Genomic DNA, 23,067 nt, shown 5'->3' with positions numbered 1-23,067 from the left:
CTAATGAGAGTGTCTTTGAATACTTGGGACCCTAGGCCACTCCAGGAGCTAACAAGGTGACTTATGATGGGGACCCTGGGTCAGGCTACTATGTCATTTGACTTCTAGAGGGAGTGGAAACAAAGTAACTAAGGTTAGTCACGTGGTTGCCCTATGCCCACGTGACTGCTGCCTAATAAAAAATGCTGGACACCGAGGTTCAGGTGAGCTTTCCTGGGTGGCAACACTGAATATGTGCTGTCACACAGCATTGCTGCGACAAGGATGCGCGTCCATAAGACTCCACCAGGAAAGGACAACCAGAAGCTCAGGCCTGGTCTCTCCTGGACTTTGCCTGATGTACCTTTGCTGATTTTAACCCATATCCTTTCGCTGTAATAAACCACAAACATGAGTCTAATGGGTTTTCTGAGTTCTGTAAGCCCTGCTAGCAAATCACCAAACCGGAAGGTGCCCTGGGGGGGGGCACAGACACAGGTGGGGCTGTGCCTGGCATGGACCCATTCTCCAGCCTTGCTGGCCATCAGTCCACCCAACAAAACGCAAAATGCAAAACCACAGACAAGTGAGTCCCTGTTCACTTTATTCAAATAATATATATTTTTTCTTTGTCAAATTGAGAGCCGAGGAGGAATCAAAGAAAACCTCATATATTAAATTTTTAAATAGATTCTCTGAATTCAAAAATAAGGGTCAATAGGAGAGGCACAGGTCGCGGGCCTTGGCCCAGCAAACAAAGCCACCAAGGCAGTCCTGCAAAGGAAGGAGGCGGCAAATCCACTTCTTAAAAAAAAGGTCTCAAGGGGAAAAATATAAAAAACCTACGTTTCAGAAGCCGGACTAAGTCCATACTCTACTCTCTACCCCAGAGTGTCCGGAGAGAGAGGGCTTCAGGGAAAGTTCTCAATGATTCGGGCTTTGCAAACATATGCAAATACATTCCTCATCAGCAGTCCCGTTTTGGCGATTAATAGCAAGCAATATGCTTGGATTAGAGGTCCGATTTCCACTTGAATGCAGTTTCTTCCCTTCCTGGCAACAGAGCCACTTGCAGAGATCTGAAAGGCAGGGAGAAAGCCACGTTAGGCCCGGAGTGACGATGCCGGAACAGAGCTTTTATATTATACGTGCGACTGCAGAACGCACGGGCTGGCTACGTGCACTGGCATAAGATGGGAGGTTATCTCCCTGCAGCCCAGACGGCCAGACACAACTGCAATTACATTTCTTGGGTTCCTCCTCACATCTCAATCTGCACCCTACCTGACCTCACAGATACACGTCTCTTATTTATGAAGAGCAGATGGCCATGACTGTCCGGAGGCAAGGGAAGGATTAGCATTGATTCAAGGCCAACCCCATACCAGGAATAAGCGAACGCACCGTGTATACAGTATTTTGTTTAAACAGTAAAGCAAGGGATCTCTCCAGCTTCTGTCAGAACGTGCAGGATTCTACTAATAAATGTGCAGAAAAGAGCAGGGGAAATAGAGTAAGAGAGAAGCTTGGAGAAACCCGTTTCCCACATGAAGGCTCTTAAATAGAACTCCAGGGTCTCAGCATGAGTTAAGGTGGGGACCCTGACAATGACAGGGGCTGAGTGTCTCTGGCCTGAGGCTGGTGCAAAATGGAATTTTTTTTAAATGAAAAAATATCCTGATTATTTAAAAATAGGACAAGGAGACTAAAAATAGAGTCTGGGCTAGAAGCTCTGTTTCCGTTTAAAAGACTAGGGGAGATACCCAAGCAAGTTCGTCCTCAAGTCCCTCAGGTTTCCTTGAGCCTTGTCAGGGGCTGGGGGACATGGGGAGTGAGCTCACTCACTGGATTCTCACCTTTACTGCCCACGTCCATGGTGAGGGTCCAGCACCACCCAGCCCCCCGTCGGCTCCCTTCCTCTCACGACCACCCTCGGAGGCGAACACTGATGAACGTCCATTCTCCAGATGTGGAAAATGGAGGCTGGGATGAGTCAAACCTGAAGCAAGTTCTTAAATCTTTGACTTAAGTTCAAACCCAAGATCGGAACCTGTTCCACTACTGTTCCAAAATATGGATGGATAAATATACGCTTAAAATCGTTCATTAAAATCAACTCTCGGGGAGATGACTTTGGGGGTAATTTTGCCATGTGGTGATTGTTTGCCTTGGGCAAGTCAAAGCCCTTCTCTGGGCCTTGGTTTTCTCTTCCATAAAATGGGACCATCGTGTCACCTGCCTCCCAGGGATGCTGAGGGTTAAACGAGTAACACAGGGGGAGCACTTGGCCCAGTACTATAGAGGTTATTCTTAGACCAGACTGCTGGTGGGTATTATTAGAACATTAATTGCTTTGGGCCAAACCTGATGCTGTTTATAGAAGCTGGACTAGCAGACGGCATTCTAAGCAACAACGGTTCTAGGATCCCCCATCACACTGGTCCTCGGGGCCCCTGCCTAACACCAGACAGACCTTTTCTCTTGCTGGCTCAGCGCTGGTCCCTGCCCCCACCCCTGTCCAGGGCTAGAGACTAAGCCTTGATTCTATAAATAGCTCCCCAGCCCGTCACCATGGAAACCTCCCAGAGGGCTGGGTCAGCCCACCTTGGGGGGCACTCCACCCCAGGGAGGCTCTGAAAGCACAAGCTTTTCACAAAAGTGACTCCTGGGCCCAGAATGGGCGGGAGTCCCCAGTGAAGTCCGCAGGCCTACCTGGAAATCATGAGCTTCCCAAGTGGGAGGAGGTACTGTTCTGGTTCACCTGCAGGAAGACGACACAGAGGAAGGGGTCAGGGCCAGGTGCCGGGCAAGGGGCTCACGGCCCTGAGGTTCAGCCCTCAGCATCACAGCCACACACACTCGCCCAGCCAATATTTACTGCACACCTACTATGTGCCAGGTGCTAGGGACACGTGGACCTGACAGGACCAGTCCCATGCTCAGGTAGCTTATATTCTAAGGCGGGGAGGGACAGTGAAACACACAGGCAAGGTAATGCCAACAGCAGGCAACACACTGCGCCCACAGGAGTGACTGATGTTGGGGTGATTCACACGGTGATTAAAGGCCACTGCGACGTGATGTTTAAGCTGCACTGTGATGAAAAACCACCGTCTGATCTTTGTCCTGGGATCCTAGCACACAGCTCCTAAAACCCTTAGGATCAACAAGCATCTTCTGCATGCTAATGAGATGACCAGTGGCTGGGGGACCCAAGAGAGCTTCAGGGTGGGGGGCTGGTCCCCAGAAAGACCAAGGCACGATTAAGGGGTGGAACTTTCAGCCCCACCCCACCCCCAACCTTTTGGGGAGAGAGAGGCTGGAGATTGAGTTAATAACCAATGGCCAATGATTGAATCAACCATGCCTACTTCATAAAACCTCCACAGAAATCCCTAGCTTCTGGGTTGGTGAGCACCCCAAGGTGCCGGGAGGGTCGTGCTCCCAGAGAGGGCGTGGAAGCTCCGCCCCTTCCCTAATACCTTGCCCTGTGCATCTCTTCCATCTGGTTGTTTCTAAATTGTGTCCTTTATAAGAAACTGATAATGTGGGAAGTAAAGTATTTTCCTGACTCCTGTGAGTTGTTCTAGAGAATTATCCATCCTGAGGGGTGGGGGTCGTGGGAAACCCCCAAATGTGTAGTTGTCTGGGCAGAAATAGGGCATCCTGGGCACCCCACTGCAGCTGGCATCTGAAGTGGGAAAGTCTCATGGGATTGGGTCCTCGACCTGCGGGGCCCAATGCCATCTCTGGGAGTCAGTGTCAGAATCTAACTGAGTTATTCAATACCCAGCTGGTCCAGGGAATCAGAGAATTGGCTGTTAGTGTTTAAAAACACCCTAAGCAAAGATGAAAGTGAGCCCAGCCACGCAAAGATCGGGGTGAAAAAGCATTCCCAGCAGAGGAAACAGCAAAAACCTGGAAGAGGAGGGTGTTTGGAGCCCAGGGAGTGAGGATACATCCTTGTATTAGCTGCAATTCTAATGTGTGAGCTCCTTTGTTCTGCTGGCTTAATATTTTTCTGTTCTTTTGGCTTCAGGATGACCACTTTGGATGGCTACATATGATTCTGTCGAACAATTATGCCATCATTCACTTAACTGTTGCTCTATGGCCATTTCCAATTTTTGCAATATCCTGAATGAAGTCATGTGCACGGGGGGGGCAGTGAGGAAAGGGGGCGGAAAGCAACGTGCAGGGCAGCTCTCCTGAGGGTGGGAGTGCCCACGATGACAGGGCACATGCCACTCCTTCGGATTTTGTTCCTTGCAGAGCAAAACACAGCCCAGGCCAGCTGAGCGTCTTGAGCATGCCCTACACTGCAGGGGACTGCAAACCGGTCCAACTCTTTTTGAAACAAGTTTAGCCTTGTAGTTTGAGAGTCCTAAAGAGATCTGGACCCTTCCACCCACTGACTGTACTCCTTAAAAATGTATTCTAAGGGGATGATTCAATAGAGCCCCCCCCACACACCCTTTGCTCCTCAGAGAGGCAAAATCAGGGTGCTACACACATGACATCAGTCCAGATAGTTCCAAAAAGTGTACGGGATCTTAGGGCAACAGTGAAGTCATTGGTGGCCCACAAAAATAATGTATTCCGAAGAGTACTGTGTAGCAAATGTGAAACCCACTAGACAGAAAACATTAAGAAAGTAAAACAAAGCAGCTCACAGCAAAAATGCACATTCGGGCAGCTAAGAAAGGCAGTATGCAAAAATGAACAGAGTTTCTGATTGTGGCTAATTCTCCTCACCCAGCTTCTGTTTGTTGTTCTTATTACACAGTCTTCTTGGTTAAAACAGATAAGAAACAAGGGCAGACTAATTCTGGCAACATTTTGTTTTCACAGTGGCAAGGGATGGGTCTCTGACTCCCACTAAGGGAGTGTGGACACCTCCCCGAAGAAGGGAGATGTGCACAGCAGCTGTGTCCCCCAGGCAATCAGACTCCTTGAATTTGATAATTAAATTAGGGCCTGGCCCAGGGTGGTCCACCCTTTATTTGCCAAATTACACACAAATTGAAAGTACTACTTTTAGCACCAACACTTCACTTACAAGGGAATGCTTTAGCACCAAAAGGAGGGCCGCTATAGTGTCGGTCAGGGGGAGTGCTTGACATGATCCATGGACTGCCTCCCAGGGACCAGGGACACCGATGCATGAGCCGCACAGCCACGGGGACGTGCATGCGGATGCAGGAGCAGGTGCGTGTCTACTCTGCATATACGCCCACATCACATGACCCTTGTCTCTCATTTTTTAGTAGACTGATGAAAATTTAGAGCTGGGTCATGTTTGGGAACCGCCTGCTGCTTTAAATAAAACTGAATCTAAGGTTAAAGACAGAAAGTTGTCACCAAGTCCCTCCAACTGCTTTCAAGCCAGGAGACCAGTGAAGGGAGGGGCTCAGGCAGAAGGGCGGCTGAGACCTGGCCCCTGCTGGTCAGACACTCAGCCTCAGGCCCGACCCTCACCCCCACCCAATTTTCTGATGGGGAAACCATCACCCAGCAGAGAAGTGAAGTGTCCAAAGGCAGGCTGCAGCTGGATGAACAGAATTCAGAGTTCCCCTTGGGGTTCCTAACCTGAAAATATCCTTTCAGATTGGCTGGTGTTTTATAGTCCCCTTTCAAGACCTACAAAAGAGAAGAGAAATATCATTTTCATGGATATGATCAAAATATAAAGGGCTCTTCCTCAGGCCTGAGTCCCATTTCCAAGTATTTCCTCTAACTTAGTGCCTCTACGGAAGTCAGAACACAACACCCAAAGTAACCCAGAGGAGGGACAGTAGCATGTAAATAAGACCATGGACTTGGGAACCCTTCCTTTGTCCAGAATTAGCCGACTTTTTTTACACTTTCAAAACACCTTGTCAAAGTCATTTTTCTTGACCACCTTAACTAAGGAGAACTGAAGAAGGAATTTAAACTGTCCTCAACTCATACTTGTCTGAGAAATCGACATTAAAACCTTCTGGGGGCAAAAAAGGGACCAATAGTGTATTTATGCCCAGTCTCAATAAAGACTTGTAATTTATAAACAAACAGCTAGGGAAGGAAGGGGAAAAGGGTAAGTAAGAGTAGAGAAATACAGTGAAATTAGTGCACAGATGGGCCTGCGGGTTAGATGCTATAGAGTGTGAGAGACAGTTGGCTTTGAGCTTCCTTGTGGCCCAAGCAAAAACGAAAATACACTCATACAATTCACCACGGCCATAGCTCAGGAATCAAGAGCCTGCCTTCCCAGATAGCTGGGGCTTGCACTCCGCCACAGCCCAAGAGCCCACCCCCATGTGTGCACATGCACTCACCCGGTGTGTGTTGTTGATGACGATGGGGTCGGGGTTGCCATAGTTGGGAGGGTTTGCATATGGGTCATAGCCGAGCCGAGCCAGCATGGGGGCGATCTGGGCCATGTCCCTCACCACATCTCCGGGGATGTGGCCAGTCCACTTGGAGAGTGCTTCCAGGTTCACAGGCTTGATGACCTGGTCTGTGGATCGCTCGATCCTGGGGAGAGAGGACAGGCTGGAGGGTGACCGCGAAGACCCAGGCCTGGGCAGACTCTCTGCTCAGTCACTCTGGGGCAGTAGGAAAGACTGGGGGGACCTGGTCCCCAGGCAGCTCTTCCTCCATCCACTGTGAGACTGTGGATGAGTCATTTGACCTCATCACACCTCCTCCGTACAATGGGGATGATAGCATGAGACGGGAAGTCAGAAGGAAGTACTAGGCAGTGACCACTGCTGGTGCTTAAAAATTCTGCTTCCCTGATGTCTCTGACTTTTTAAATATAACTTTTTTTATGGGACCGAGATGGATATTTTGTTCTTGGGAAATAATTATAAAACACTAATGGTAAGGCTAAGAGTCCCTGTGGTCGCCACTCCCAGTCCATCAGCTCCCTATTGGGCCTCTGTCTTGGCATTTTGGAGCACATCCTTCCAATCCTTTTTCTGTGCTTTAAATAAGAGAGTGGCCAAGAGCTGGCCCAGGAGCCAGACCATCTGGGTTCAAGTGCCAGCTGTACCAACACCAGCTGTGTGGCCTTGAGAGAGCTACTGAACCTCTCTGATCCTCAATTTCCTCATCTATAAATGGAAATGATAGCACCCACCTCACAGGCTGTTCTGGGAAGTAAATGAGTTAATGCAAGTAAATGAGTTAATAATAGAAGAGAATATGGTGCATTGTAAGGTCTCAATAAGTGTTAGCTTCTCTCTCCCCTTCCCTCCCCAACCCCCACACAGAAAATCTATGATTTTGTCTGTAGTTTCTAAAACAAAATTATATGCTGTATGTATTGGTGACTTTTTCTATTCATTGCATTCTTTTTTCCAGCTGTGTAGCATTCCTCCAGAGTTATCTGTCCATTCCCCTAAAGATGGACAGTCGGGTTGTTTTCAGCTTTTTGCTATAACAACGGAACCACCATTGCCTTACGTGAGCTTCCCTGCTCACCCCTGTATCTGGCTTACCCAGCCTCTGAATCACAGAGATCCTGCCGGGTATAGTTCAGGGGCCTGACAGGATGGAGGGTGGAGAACTCCCAGGATAAAGGGCCTGTTTCTAGATTCTTCCATCCCAACTAAGAGATAACTTGGGGGGAAAGAACAGAAACAAAAAGATGTAGCAAAAGGAAGACAGGACAGGGAGTGAGGACTGGGGAGGGTAAAGGGGTGTGGACAGGTGGGAAGAGCATGGATCTGGAGTCTGTAACACCTGGATTTAAATCTCAACTCTAGCCAATATGTCAAAATCTCAAATCTATGGCCCTAACTGGTTTGGCTCAGTGGTTAGAGTGTTGGCCCTTAAACTGAAGGGTCTTGGGTGTGATTCCAGTCAAGGGCACATACCTCGGTTGCAGGCTTGATCCCCAGCCCCAGTTGGGGCACATGCAAGAAGCAACCAATGGATCTGTCTCTCTCACATCGACGTTTCTCTCTCTCTCTCCCCCTTCCACTCTCTCTGGAGCCTGGCAGGAAGCGGCCATGAAAGCAGCAGGGAGGTGGGTCCCGGGAAGGGCCGCCCTTTCACGGGGTTCTCCAGGATGCTCCGCCGGATCAGGATGGAGACACGGAGCTGGCTCCTCTCATCCTGCACTGTTCCAGTGCTCTGGGGCTCAGGAGAGGGCTGGCCTCCCGGACGAGGGAGGCAGAACACAAGGGACGGAAGGAGGGGTCCCAGGTAGGGGGAGCTTCAAATTGAAAGCACACACTCTGGAGTCCAACAGACCTGGGCTCAAATCCAAGCACCACACTTTGCTAGCTGTGTGCCCTTAGGCCAGTCACTTCTCCTCTCTCAGATCCAGTTTCTTCATCTGTAAAAACGAGATAAGTGAAGTTCCTATGTCTTCTAGCTGCTACGGCGATTAAAGGAATCAGGTTTGTTGGGGGCTTAACTCAGGGCTTGCCAGAGAGCAGGCACTTATTGAACGGTCGTGATGGTGAGGATGAGTATTCCAATAAGAGCAGTATCAACACTAAGAATGATAAAAATAAGAGTAGCCCCTAACATGGATCACCCTATTTGACACTCACAGGTATCTATCCATAAGGTAGCTAGATTATAGCCCCACGCTACAGATGAGGGAATGGAAGCACAGAGAGGTTGAGTCACTTGTTCAAGGTCACACAGCTAGGAAGTGGCGGGAGCTGGGATTCAAACCCAGACAGCCTGGTTGCAGAATCTGTGTTCTTAACCTTTACCCCCTGCAGCCCGACTACAAAGCGCATTTGAAGTTTGCTGATTCTACTGGAAAAGAAAACAGCAATTGCCCCACTTTTTTTGGATAATGAAGCTGAGCCTCAGAGAGACACAGTGACTTGCCCAAGGCCACACAGCTCGGAGATGCAGAGCCCATCTTTCCATCAAGTGGCCCGATCTCAGGCCCAGGGATCTGGGCGGACTGTCAGGGGGTCCACTCACTTGGACAGGGAGACGCCACCAGGCTTGCCAATGAGGTCCTCGTGGTGCAGAACGGTGTCGCTCCAGGCGATGCCGAGGAAGTCGAGGATGAGCTTGAGGGAGCGCCGGGGGTGCAGCACCAGCTGCTCGTAGTACACGGGCAGGCACTTGTCCTTGCCCACCTCCAGGCACTGGGCGTACATCACCTCGATGGCCTTGTTCCACTTGCTGAGGCAGTCGCGGTAGCTGCTGAGGTCGAAGCCGGCGATGGTGACCTTGCGAGTGATCATGGAGTGCACGGAGGCCCGGCCGTCCCGCACCATCAGCAGGAACTTGGAGTTGGGGAACAGGCGCGACAGGTAGACGGAGGACTTGAGCGTGAAGGGGTCCTTGTTGCACAGCACGCGGGCCGGCTCGCCGTGCTTGGCGATCACCTCCAGGATGAAGGCCTGCATGGCCGCGTCCAGCACCTCGTCCGTCACGCCGGCCTCGTCCAGCCGCAGCTTCTCCCGGCCTGACTTGGACCAGGCCTGGCGCATGGCCAGCACGCGGGGGATGATGCGGGTCTCCTCGCCGCAGCGCACCTCGGGGTGGGCGTCCAGCATGGCGCGCATCAGCGTGGTGCCGCTGCGGGGCACGCCGCCCACGAAGATGAGCGGCATGGCCTTGCTGTAGCGGTACTCCACGCGGTCCGTGCCCACCATCACCAGGTCCTCCTGCTCCGGCCGCATGGCGCGCCGCGGGCCCCGCCGGCCGTCCAGCACCGCCCGGCACTCCAGCACCTGCTGCCCCAGCTGCAGCGCCAGGACCAGGGCCAGGGCGCAGCTGGCCGCCAGCAGCGCCCTCCGCACCGACAGGCGCATGCTGGGCCTGGGGTGGGGGGCCTGCTTCAGCGACAGGTCAGCAGGGGGCCCACGGGGCTCACATCTAGGGAGAGAGGGAACCGTGGTCAGAGAGGCCTGCGAGCTGCGCCCTTTGCCACGCACACTCCGCCGACGGCAAACGTGCGGATGCTGACAGTCCCTGCAGAGCACTGGCTCCGTGAGCTGGGCACTTCATCTTTCTCAGCTCAGGAGGTCCTCCAACCACCCTAAGGGTAGGTGCTATCACCACCCCAAGGGGCTCTGCCCCTTTGCCAGGAACACCCCTCTCTCTTCTCTACCTGGCTGTTCAGAACTCACCTGCCCACTGTTCAGAACTCAGCACAAGGGCCGCCTCCTCTCCCCTCCCAGGCACTGCTAATGAAGATGATCGGACTTCAGTGGCAACTCTTTAGATGGGATTGTTTGAAAAGCAGGGCCCATCCAGCCCAGCCACCCCCTTCTCTGGTCACCTCAAATGACAGATCTGCCCAACTCCCCAGTTCGCCCTCAAGGCAGGCCCTTCAATTTTGCAACCGATGCCAATACAGAAGATGCAGACTCTGACGCTGGACACAGCCAGCCTCCGTCCACACCAGCCCTTTTCCGCCTTGCCCCTGCTGTGTTTCTGAGACTTCATTTCCTTTCCCATCTCCTTCCAGAATCCAAGTCAGGACTTGAGGTCTCTGGGCATTCAGGGAGTCAGGAAGACCTGGGTTCAAATCCCAGCTCTGCTACTTCCTGTGTGACTGTGTGAGCTTGGGAAACAGACTCTACTTCTCTGAGCCTCATCTGTAAAATAGGTCTAAGAATGTCAACATCAAAGATTAATCATGAACATTAAATAACCCCCTAAGAACTTAGGAATGTGCCCAGTACATAGGAAGCATTCAAATATGAGTGGTTTGTACCATAATGGGTTATTCATTTATTCTAACATTTCATGAGCACCTACTGTGTGCCAGGAATTGGGCTATGGAGCTAAGTAAGCCTCAGCCCCCTAGTCCACGCACACCATGGACCCACACCTGGGAAGGGGTGATGGGCTCTACTGAGTAGGGGAGGGAAGGCTTCCTGCAGGAGGCAGCCCTCATGCTGAGTTCTGAACAATGAGCAGGTGCAGTCTGAGCAGCCAGGTAGAGAAGAGAGGGAACACTGTCCCTGGCAAAGGGAACAGCCAGTGCAAAGTCACAGGCAGGAAAGAACCCACATGCCTGGGAGCTGCCAGCAACTTGGGAAACGCTGAAGAGTCTAGAGGGAAGGGAGCGGGGAGACAGCATTCCTCTTTGGACACCAGATTCGGCCAAAACCACCAAAGGACCTGGTTTGCAGCTGAACCAATCTATTCACAAGAGGCTGGTCTGCCTGGGGCCCTTCAGTCCACTGCAAGTGGAAAATAGACACCAAAGCCAAGGGAACACACAGTCCCGGGGTCGAGACTGCTGAGGCCCTGGCGTTTCCTGACCATGTGCTTTGGGAGAGTCACTTCCTCCACCTAAGCCACAGTTTCCTCTGCTGCAAAGGGATGGGTCTGCTGACCTCAGAGATGCTGGGAGGGCTCTAGAAATGACTGACAAAGCAAAGATGAGTCTACTCCTGAGATCACTGGGCTCTGAATATTGAGAAGTAGCTGGGGAAACCTCTCTCCAGGAACTCGGCTGCTGACAATGTTGGGGGTTCATGGGTACCCTGAATTCAGGATCTGGGATGGGGAAATCTAATTCCAGGGATACTTTCAGGGGTAAGAGGAGGCCGGACGGGACATAAAGCCACTCAGAAATCCCCCCAAGGGGCCCCTCAGCTTCTTCAGGTGCTCACTGAAATTCTCCACTTACACAGGAGACTAGAATTCTGCCCAATTATTAAAATTTCGGTGTCAATACCCTGGGGAACTGTCAGCCACACTTTAGCTTGAATTAGCATAATCACCTTTTTTCCTGACACTAGGTGGGGAATAAGAGAATGGAGCTTTGAGGGAACAGACGGCAATGGGGATGCAGAGAAAGGGAGAAAAGGGGAAAATCTGGGAAAGCTCTTTCGGAAAGGAAAGGTATAGTGCGCATGTTACTATGTGTGTACGTGCATGTGCATACAGCAGTCCCCTTATCCTGAGGGGACTACATTCCAAAACCCCCAGCGGATACCAGAAACCGCGGAAAGTACCAAACCCTATATATACTATGTGTTTTCCTTTACACACATACCTGTGATCAAGTTTAAACTACTTTTGCACCTTGGGGCCGTTATTAAAATAAGGGTTCCGTGAACAGAAGCACTGTGACACCACGACGGTCGATCTCTGAGAACTACGATGACTACTAACAGGCAGGGAGCGCATACAGCATGGAGACGCCGGACAAAGGACTGATTCCATCCCAAGTGGGACCGTGAGAGGTTTCATCACACTACTCAGAACGGCGCATAATTGAAAACTTATGAATTGTTTATTCTGGAACTTTCTAATAATTTTGGGCCATGGGTAAATGAAGTCACAAAAGGTGAAACCACAGGTTGGGGGGCACTACTGTCCTTCCAAGCTTCTTTGGGGTCAGAAGTGATTTGGATACTAAAGGCCAGGGGGAAACCCCCCAGGAGGGACAGACAGAATGAGAAAAACATTAGCAACCCACCAGTTTTGCTTAATACTGACCATTCGTCAACAGCACTTTAAAACACAGCCCCTGAGTTTTGTGTTTTTACACTTATTGAGCACATACTGTGCTAAAGCTTCACCCACGTGGCTTCTAACAGGATCCCCGCTAACCTCTGAGGTGGGAATGCCCCATCCCAGCAGCTCAGCGAGAAGCAGCAACTTGCCCCAGCAAGAGGCCCATCTCTGCCACCAGAGGGAAACAGCTCAAAGCAGGCAGGTCAGACATGAGCAGAAGACAGCAAATTCCTGGAGGGTGGCCTGAGAACCAAAAGCAGGTGACTTGGCAACTGGCAACCCACAAAGCAGAGGCAGCTTCCTGAGTACCCAGAGCTGGGGCCCCAGAGCCAGGAGGGGCCAGTGGGTACAGCCCAGGAACCCGGGCCTGTTCCGTACCCAAGTACCCCACTGGATTCAGTCAAGGGAGGTGTCCCCGCATCCTGGCAGTGAGGGGGGTGGGTAAAAGCCTCAGACTTCAAATCCTACTTCTGCATCTTGCCAGCTGGTGACTGGACAAGGGCAATTGAGGCCCACAAGGGGAAATCACTTCACAGAATCCCATGCTAAATCTGAGTCTCAACTTCCCTCCTCTGGTCCCATTCCAGGAGGTGGGGGTGGTTAAGAAAGCAGCTCTGGAGTTGGATGACTGCCTGTCTACATAGACTGTCACTTCCCTGAGCCTTGGTTTTCCCCTTCTATAAAATGGGCTGCTGGGGGGTTTCAATAAGATAACAGCAAGCACTCAGAAATCTCAGCTATTGTTTTATTTGCACCATGATGCAAATAAACTGGGTGTAGGCTGTTACCACGCTTCTCTGTTCTCTCTCCCTCCCTAGTCCCTGATTCCTTGCTTCTATACAATTTTTTAAAATACCAGCCCAATTAGTACATCTAAACCCAGATGGTGAAGGGCTCCCAGGTGTAACCACAGCAACCAGCCCCCCAGCCTCCAAGCTACAGAATACACAGGCCTGGCACTCCTGGGGCATGGGTGGCCAATAATGGGAGGCCTGCCTCTTGGAACAAATAAAAACAATGAGGGAGAAGGTGCTTGAAGCCCTTCCGGAGGGAGGAGGCGGGAGGGAGGCGAGATGGCTCAGGCCCAGCTGTGCTCAGGCAGCCCTTGAAATGCCAGAGAGCCGGAGTGGCCCGCCAGCCAGGCAGCTCCCACGGCCTGAAGGGCCCTTTCAGGGCCGAGGGACAGGGCTGGCAGAGCCACATGTCCAAAGTGGAGTACTACCCACACAGATATTTGAATTCAGCTCCTGCTCTGTGCTGGCCACATTGCAAGTGTCCAGTATCCATCTGGTGGCCAGTGGCTACTGCATGGGGCAGTGGGGACCTAGAATGGGACAGGCAAATGTGGCCCTCGGGCCAAATCCACCCCTGGGCCTGTTTTAGTATGGCCTACGAGCTAAGAATGGTTTTTAATTTCAAGGGAAAGAAGAGAACAGGAGGAGGGAGGGAGAAAGGGAAGGGAGGGAAGAAAGAGAGGCAGCAACAAAAACTCTATGTGCTGCACAAAACCTGAAATATTTACCATCTACATTTATAGAAAATGTCTGGGGACCCCGGGTCTAGGACAGTCCCACCATTTGCACACATTTCTGTTGGACAGCCCTGATTTGGAAGACAAATGAGAGGCATGCGGAGGGGTCAAGGAGCCCTTTTTCTCATAGAAGAAACATCAGCATTCATTGTGCTCACTGTATATTTAACACCGGGCCAAGTGCTTGCCATGCCCTTCCTGGTTTTATCCCCATAATAGCCCAGTGTTGGGCGGGTGAGGGCCCCAGTTCTCCAATTCACAGGTCACAAAGGCCCAGGGGAGTGCTAGGCGAGCAAGACTTTGCCAAAACGAGAGTGCCAAATCGACCTAACTAACCAGTAAGTATAAACCACAGGGTAAAGAGAAGAAAAGCACAAAGACAAGACGGAAATAGATTCAAAATGCCACCGGGGTGGTGTTCCACTGGTAGGCGATGGTATTTTCCTCCTAAAAACAAACGTTCATGGCATTGTCATCTTTCTACATAATAATAAAATGACTAGTATTTTTTAAAATTATAGTAGGGGCTCCAATCCCAGCTCCAACAACCAATGGCTGTGTGAGCTTAGCAAGTCACTTACCGGCTATGAGCCTCAGTCTCCTCATCTGTAAAATGGGGATGGTAACAATGCACACATGGCCCCTGGGACCTTGAAATGCGGCCACTGCGAACGAGGAACTAGCCTCAGAGAAGCGCTGGGAGGTGTAAATAAGTTAGAACATGTTAGAACAGCACCTGGCACAGTGAGTGCTATTTACATGCTGGCTTTCATTTTCTAATTTCGCCCTCTGTGGAAACTTGTTTATTAATCCTCACTCGAGGATATGTTTTTATTGATTTGAGAGAGAGAGGAAGGGGGAGAGAGAGGGGAAGAGAGAGAGAGAAATATTGATGAGAGAAATATTGATGGGCTGCCTCATGTGCCCCAACTGGGGACTGAACCAGCGACCCAGGCATGTGCCCTGACTGGGAACGGAACCAGCGACTTTTCGGTGCACAGGATGACACCCAGCCAACTGAGCCACTCCAGCCAGGGCTGCAGAAACTTTTAAGGTGGGGATTTTTATTCCTATCTGATAGGTGGGGAGACTGAAGGTGGAGTGGTTAGAAGCCCCCCGACTAGTGAGAAACCAGTTTCCACATTCATTCATTCCACAAATGTTTACTGAGCACATACTATGTGGGAGGCACTGCTGAAGACGCTAGGACACATCAAGAGCAGCAGACAAAGGCCCCTGCTCTCCTGGAGCTCACATTCTTGTGGGAAGCAAAAAACCCAGCATGTGAGACAGAATTACGCCTGTGACAGATGTTTAGAAGGAAATGACCAGGGTAGTCATGCCACAGGAGGTCATAGAATGAGGTGACGTTTACACTGATCCCACACTGATTGGGATTCAAACTCCTTTCAACTTTCTAACTCAGCATGGTTTCTCCAAACTCAGCAGATCCAGGGGAGGGGGCTGGAGCACACGCTACCAACTAAGGTGGCAGGTCACTGCACTTACAGAGTGGCCCTGGAGGGGTGCCGGGTGCCCATGTACCCGAGCTCAGCTACCCTTCCTGCAAGCTCTCCCCCTGGGAACCAGCTCCCAAACATTCCATCGCCATGGCTACCACCTACGCCACTGAGCCCGCTGACACCATCCCAAGCCCCGACGCGCGGGTGCAGAGTTGGGGAGACCAGGGCCCTCTCCGGCAGTGTCCCTGGGAATCAGAGACCTCTGCCCACTCTGGAGGGAAGCCAGCCAGGAAAAGCCTGCCAGATGCCACAGGCCAGAGGGAGAGAAAAACAGTAATTCTAAGGTTCTGGACACAGCTTAGCATGAAAGCACTAGGAGCGGCTCGAGAGGAGCGAAGAGGCTGGCGCGCTGCCCTAGAAATACGCTCCGACTTCTCGAGCACTGTTGTACGTGAGGCACTGCGCTCAGGACTTACATAACATCACTGAATTCTGTCCTCACAGGCACCTCCCAATCACCCCATTTCACCTTCCCTTATTAACCATCCATTTACTGGGGATCGGAGAGGTGGGGCCACCTGCCCAAAGCCACAGAGCTGGGGAACGCGGGAGCCGGTAAGGAAATCTGAGTCTTTCTCCCCTCTCCCTCTATAGCCCATGCTCCTCCATCCAGGACCTCTCTTTCCTGACTTGCTTTGCATTTTGTACCTAAAACGATTACAGCAGGACCACCCCCCGCCCCATGCTGCCTACCTCCCCCTCAGAGGCCCAGTTCAGCACAAGCCCCCACTTGTACTGGTGATGAGGCCAGTGGTCACATTCCAGGTCCCCCACTCAGAAGCTGGGTATCCTGGGTTACCCTGGGGTGGCTCTCCAATCCTCAGTGTTCTCATCTGAGAAATGGGAATAACACCTGGAGGAAAGAGGCAGGAAGAATTCCGTAACTCCCATCAGGCCTGGCACAGAGTCAACAAGCAAAGCTGTGAGCACTGAATATTCTGATCCTGTCATCACACCACAGGGACAGAGCCTGGAAGGGAGGGACATACAACGTGAGATAACAGTGGCCTGGTGAAGTGGGTCAGCACACCTGTGTACAGAGCCAGAAAACCAGTGACTTCGACCCTGTGGACAATAGACTCTGTTGCAGACTCCACTCTGGTCTGTAGCATGAGAGCAGCCCCAGGCAACACACGCATAAACGCACATGGCTGCATCCCAGGAAGGACTACTTAGGAAATCAGGCTGCGGGCTAGCTCTGCCCTATGGCCACAGTTTGCCAGTCCCCCTTCCAGTTCTGGCGGAACTTAAAGACAAGCCCGAGAAATGCAAATGCAGTGAGTTTTGGTGAAACCAGCATGTATTTTGGCTCTGGGCCCCATCTCAGAAGGGCAAGTAGGACTCACGGCCAGCCTTTAGTGGCTGACAGAAAAATTTATAACTTTGAAAAACAAATGATTGATTTTTTTTAAAAAAGCACACACATGTACACAGAGTCATCCAGTATCTGGCCTGCCATCAAGGAAAGACAAGGAAAGAGACTTGTGTGCACCTGGCACTTTTATATACGTCCTGCCTCTAACAACCACCCTGGGCGGTAGGCATTATTGTTAGTCATTTGACAGAGGGGGAAACGAAGCTCAGAGACAGGAAGTGCTTCGCCTGAGGTCACACAGCTGGGAACTGACTGAGCCTGAACTGGAACCTAGGTGTTTCTGATGCCAGAAGCCAAGCTCTTAAACAGCCCCCCTAATCCCTACCCTGCCCAATACACAGATGGGGAAGCTATCTGTCCAGGGTCACGGAGCTGCTCAGGGCAGTGACCAGCTCCAACTCCTGGCCCTGTCTCCCAGCTTTGCCCCGAGCACCTGGCACAGCCCTTGTTCTAGGCTTCCTGCCTGGTAACACATGGGACCTCTACCTGGTAAACAGAGCAAACAGGAAAGGCCAGAATGACCTCTTGGGGCCAAGGCTTCCTGCACACAACCCCCCCACACACAGCCCTGTGTCCATTCTTCTGCCAAGCTGCCAGACGTGGGGGAATGAGCACTGGAGTAGGAGTCCACACATCTGGCTTTGAGTCCTAATTCTGCTGATTACTAGCAATGATGCCCTGGGGGGAGAGGGGAGAGGAAGGTGTTAACCTCATTTCTCTGTGCCTCGCTTTCCCCCAGGGGTTGTGTTCCAGTGGTAGGTAATGATATTTTTCTACTAAAAACAAACTTTGAAATGGGGATGCTAACAGTAGTAGCGAGGATTAAATCAGTGAACTGATATACAGCTCTCAGACCAGAACTTTTATACCAGTGTTACGTCTTTCCTTTAAGGTTTTTTCAAACTTACAAGTGCATCATAATCTCCTGAAATTATTAAAAGACCCACCCCCAAATATTCTGATTTGGAAGTTATGAGATGGGGCCCAGGGATCTGTCACCAAGTATGGTCCCTCCCCCTGCCCTATGAAACATATGACCTTGAATTCGGCATTCAAGGGCTACTGCCTGGGCACCCACCCAGGCCAGGCCCAGGGAATGCAATATTCAGAGAGTACGGGGGTCAAGAGTTGGACAGGCCAGGTGTCATCTGGGCTCGGCCACTGGCCAGCTGGTGTGACCTCGTGCTGGCAACTTCTCTCTGGACCTCACTCGCCTCACCTCCATAGTAAGGGTGAAAACAGCACCCACCTGGCTGGCTGTCACGAGGCTGGCACAGGGCATGAGCTCAGTGACACTGGCAGTGATTATGTACTATTATTTCTTAGGGGAGACAAGCCTGCTGTAAGGAGTGTCACAGCAGCAGTCACAGGAGAGGCAGACAAGCCGCACAGAGAGGGGTGGATGCCAGGATGGAGGACATGCAGGTGGCTGTGGGAGCATCTGCCCAGTGCCACACCCAATGGACAGACAGATGGACACCACCGCAGAACTGCATCCAGCACCACTGCTGACCTCCCAAAACACCCACGAGGGGGAAAGCTCCCCTCTGACCAGGCCACAAATGAGACCCGCAGGTGGGGAGGCGGCTGGCCACACTCACCGCGGTGCAGGTGATCAGGACTCAAACACAGGTCTAATCAGTTGTTTGACTCTCTTTGCGCCCTGGACCCCTTTGGCCACCTGGTGAAACCTATGGGCCCCTTCCCAGAAGTGTTTGAAAATGGAATAAAATACAGAAGGTGAAAAGGACACCCCTTATAGTAAAATCTGGCTAAGAACACAGATAGAAAATGCTGTGGTGTACTGTCCTTCGCTGGAGCAATATATAACAGGAAGAGGGCTAATTTGCATGTATCTGTAGCAACCGAAACGCGGTATCAAGATATATGTGGTTTCTCTTGGTAATCGGGCCCCAGCTGCAGCGATCTGTCACCTACACCTGGAGGAAGTGTTAAGCTGAGTCAATAAAGATGTCATTCCCCCCCCATCCCCATTCCTGGGCCCCTAGGGGGCCATCCACAGACCCAAGGAGCTGCACTCCTGCCTGGGGAGGGGCCTGGGCCCCCATTCCTGCCTGTCTCCCCTCTGCCATCAAACATAAGAGCAGCAGCGGTTTGTAGCAGGAAGAGCTTGATGGCATGTTCTGGGTGTGATTTAAGTGTTTTGATTTTATTTAAAAATAAAAGTAGGAGAAAACAGAACTATAATGAAAGCAGCAAAGCGCGCACCCATGCTGGCATCACAGGCCAGCACGTGACCTTGGATATTAAGTCAGAAGTAGGTGGGAGGACACTAGGGACTGGAGTGGGGTGACCTTGGCCCCAGATGCTGTGCACACGGCCCAGAGGGAAGCAGAACAGGACTCTGCATCTCAGTCCCCAGCACCGGATGAGACAAGGCTCAGAGAGGTGGACAGGACCACGGGTGTGCGGCCAGCCAACCTGGATGTGCACCTGCCTCTGCTCCAGACCCCTAACAGTGTCTTCTCCTCTGCCTGGGTCTCAGTTTCCTCATCTGTCAAATGGGGCCAGTAATTCTTACCAGCAAGGCTGCTGAGATCACTGAGAAGGCGGCTTAACCGTGAGGAAAAGCAGTGGCTGTGGCTGGCGCATTGCAGGGATCTGAGAAATAACGTGCTAGGTACAAGTCAGTGATGATGGGAAAGAGGGCCGGGAAAGGAGGTCAGCAGGGGCCACACGGTGCCGGGCCTTGAACGCCAAGTACGGAGTCTGGGGGAACTGGGGGCAGTGGGAAATCGTGAATGCTGGTCAGGCTGGGCTCTGGGAGGGAACATGGGCTGGCCCTGGTGCGGGACAGCTTAGAAGATGAGGGCTGGGGGCCAGGTGAGAGCTGCTGGGGGATCCAGGGAGCCACTTCAAGGCGGAGGCGGTGGCAGGGGAGAAGGGAGAAAGAGGCAAAGGAGCCATGTGCTCTGGGCCCGAGGGGAAGGCGACATGGAGGGGGACTCTCACTCTAGCCTTGTGCCCGGTGATCAACTCACAGCCGTTCTTGGGCAGGCCTCGCTCCCCTCATCTGTCGGAAGGGAGGGAGAGGCAGGAGGCATGGCCGCCTTCTGGAGAGCAAGTGGTTTGTCTGGCAGGACCAAGGGGAGCAACTGAGGCCTCACCCCCAAGTGCAAAACTTAAGGGGGCACCCCAAAACACAATCATCAGGATCAATGTTTTAATGCAATATTTTTTCAATGAATGCCAAAAGACTATGATGAACAAAAACTTAAATTTTTAAATAGATACGATAAATAATGGTTCTGCGCTGAGCCATACCGGGCTGAGGCAGAAGGAAAAATTGGTAATACCAAGCCTGTCTTTATCCAAACCACGCATCCCTTCCGCATCAGGTGTTGTCACCAAGCGGCCTGTGGGGGAAGGGAGGGCCAGCCAGGGTGGAAAGGTGGAGCAGCAAGAGGAGCCCAGGCCTAGGACAAGGAGAGAGTGAGTTTGGATCCTAGCTGCGCTGCCCAAACGCCCTGCAACCAAGGCACGCCTCTTCCCTCTCTGGGACTCAGTTTACCTGCCACTGACTTATAGGGGGAAGCTGAACTACTGTCTCCCTCCCATACCCCATACACCAATTTCAATAGCTAGAACCTTCTTGAGTCGGTGCCTGGCTGGGCACTGTAAGATTTCACCTGAAAAGGGATTCACGATTGACATTTACAAAAGTATGAAGGTGCCAGTTTCCTCTTCTGTATGACAGGGACAATGACAGTGCCCACCTCCCTGGGCTGCTGAAAGGGAGCCAGGTAATACCTCTGGAACATTTAGATGAGCCCCTGACACACGCTAAGCCTCCAATACACGTGGCCCAGGAGATGCCCCACTACTCCCAACTCTCAGACGCGAACTGTGAAGTGACCTTGGACAAGGCTCTTAACGTTCCAGAACCTTAGTGGCCCCACCTGAAGAGGGAATCTACTTTATGGGCTGTGGAGAGGGTTCAGCAGCTCAGGGTGACCACAGCAGGAAGCCTGGCACCTGGCACCCTAAAACTCTTAAGGGATAGAAACTAGTATATCTGAGGTTGCCAGAATCCACAGGGAGAGACCTCGGTCACCTACACTCTCCAGGCTTGGGGACCCATCCAGCCAAGCCAGGATGGATTTCACCGCAGGTGGCTCTGGCAGATTCCCGCAGGCAGGTGCCTCTCCTGCCCAGGAGCACTCACCATTCTTTTTTGGCCAAGGCTACATATCCAGCTACAGCTGACCACAGTGGCTTCTCCTCATTGGTCTTCCTTGGCTAGTACCCAGCTTGCTCACCGACCTCAAAGACACAGGGCATCATGAGAACATGAGAGGGGAGGCACATGGCCAGGTTGCCCAATGGTTAAAGCCCTTGGAGAAGGGCTCAGCTGCCTTTGCCAAGGACTGGCCATAAGACCTGGGGCCGGTTAATCTCAATAACCTGTTTTCTCATCTGTAAAATGGGGCTGAACTGCCTGCCCCAGAGGGTTGCTGGGATGACTGTTAGGTCAAGTGCTCGGGGCAGGATCCAGCAGGAGGAGGATTTCAGTAAACACCAGCTATTAATTTAGCATCATCTCTAATTAGATATTCTAATGAAATATTCATGGTACACCATTAACAGACCTGGATCTGTCTGTAAAAAAGGATTCACTCCCCTGAGGGACATCTGGGATAAGATGTTAGGTGATAAATAGGTTATCTGATCCCATTCTGGTAAATATTTATGTTGGAAAAAATGCTCCAGAAAGGTACACCTTGAAGGCCATCCGGCGCTTCATTTATTTCCTCCCTTTTCCATGAATTCTGTAACTTTTCTACAGTAGATATATATCAAAGGTATGATGCAAAAGAAAGGAATGGAAAAATGAAATCAGGGCGATTTCTAGGTTTGTTACATAATTTTAGGACCTTGAGTCCTGGAATACAGAGCCAGCCTTGGTGAAAGCCTGATAACCATGGAGAAAATGTTACAAGCCCAAAGAGGAGCGTCCAGCCAAGGTTACACAGCAAGGCCATGGAACGGCAGGCTTGGCCCGGCTCTCCAGACACCCAGGCCTGGGTTCCTCTCTGCGGGCATCATGCTGGTTCATTCTTCCAACAAGATCAGGTAGGCTGGCCTCCTGGGTAAAAGTCTGGCTCTGGAGTCAGGCTGCAGATTCTGGCTGGGCCATGGCTCTGTGACCTTGGGCAAGACACTTAACCTCTGTGGGCATCAGTCCCCTCATTTGTAAAATGAGAATCAGATTTGCAGCACATGCATAAGGCTTTTGTAAAAATAAGTAGAAAATGTATGTAAAGCACTTAGGACCATACCTGGCAAACAGCAGGTACTCTAATTTTATTATTACTATTATTAGTATTTGGAATCTAGCTATGTCATGGAGAAGCTTCTGTAGGCCATGGAAAACTAAATTTCCTTTCTGTAGGCAAATTTAGTCTTGGGTACTAGGGAGCCATGGCAGGTGTTTGAGCAGGAGCAATACAGTATGATTCCAAAGCTGTGCAGGGCTGGCAGCCAGTGCCCACCTACAGAGGCTGTCTCTGCCAAGGTCCTCCATCACAGGCTCCACATCCTTGGCAGTCCTCCCATTGCGGCTGGGCAAAAACACAGCACAGCTCCCACATGCTATACTCCTGCCACTTCCAGCCTTGCCCACTTCCTTGGTGCCAGCCAGGTTGGTGAACTTTAAGTGATCAACAAGCTGGGAGACTTGAAGCAGACCACAGGTATGATGGCCTCAGACCACTGGTTCGTGATGATGACTGGAGGCCCAGATGACCTACTTCAGAGCCATGAAGACTGGTTGCCTCCTACTTTGCTGTGTGAACTTGGGAAAGTCCCTCCCCCTCTCTGAGCTCCCACTGGCCGATATGCAAAGAGGGTCTTAACTGCGTCCGTAGGTAGGCTTAGGGCTGCCAGGGGGATATAACACAATAAAACAATGTTTTTCTTTGGCTTCACTCCCATATGTGCCAGGCACCATGCCCAACACTTCAGGTATGTGCTTTCATTAAATCCTCACAACTTAGAAGCGGGTCCTTATACCTTTCTTATTTTTTAAATTTACTTAAATACTCAAGTTATAGGTACAATCTTCATATTTAAAAAAAAATAGAGAAGGCTTAAGTCTCTTTGGAGGAAAGTCTCCAATCCCATCCCTGTCCCTCATTTCTAAGAGGTAACTACTACTGATCAGTTTGGGGAGAAGGACCCTCCCCTGCTTTCTGAGG

At 51.3% G+C, this 23,067-nt stretch overlaps 1 protein-coding gene across 3 annotated transcripts in view; it reads right to left on the bottom strand.

Moving 5' to 3' along the window:
- Positions 1 to 566: 566 nt before the first annotated feature.
- Positions 567 to 23,067, bottom strand: part of TPST2 (tyrosylprotein sulfotransferase 2) — a 36,518-nt gene continuing 14,017 nt past the window's right edge. The window contains exons 2-6 of one of the 3 annotated variants that reach the window (XM_087828383.1): positions 8,914 to 9,819; positions 6,297 to 6,495; positions 5,569 to 5,619; positions 2,692 to 2,740; positions 567 to 1,058 (exon numbers count right to left, since the gene is read on the bottom strand). In XM_087828383.1, the coding sequence (XP_087684509.1) occupies positions 2,699 to 2,740; positions 5,569 to 5,619; positions 6,297 to 6,495; positions 8,914 to 9,755 (1,134 nt within the window). In that variant the 5' untranslated portion in view covers positions 9,756 to 9,819 and the 3' untranslated portion in view covers positions 567 to 1,058; positions 2,692 to 2,698. Of the gene's footprint in view, positions 1,059 to 2,691; positions 2,741 to 5,061; positions 5,620 to 6,296; positions 6,496 to 8,913; positions 9,820 to 23,067 lie in introns of those variants that run through there. The other 2 variants (XM_087828384.1, XM_087828382.1) reach the window with 2 other exon arrangements.

The sequence above is a fragment of the Miniopterus natalensis genome, chromosome 20 (genome assembly GCF_054644295.1).
Source record: "Miniopterus natalensis isolate mMinNat1 chromosome 20, mMinNat1.hap1, whole genome shotgun sequence".
Taxonomy (NCBI): Eukaryota; Metazoa; Chordata; class Mammalia; order Chiroptera; family Miniopteridae; genus Miniopterus; species Miniopterus natalensis.
This window is presented reverse-complemented; position numbering and strand designations above follow the sequence as displayed.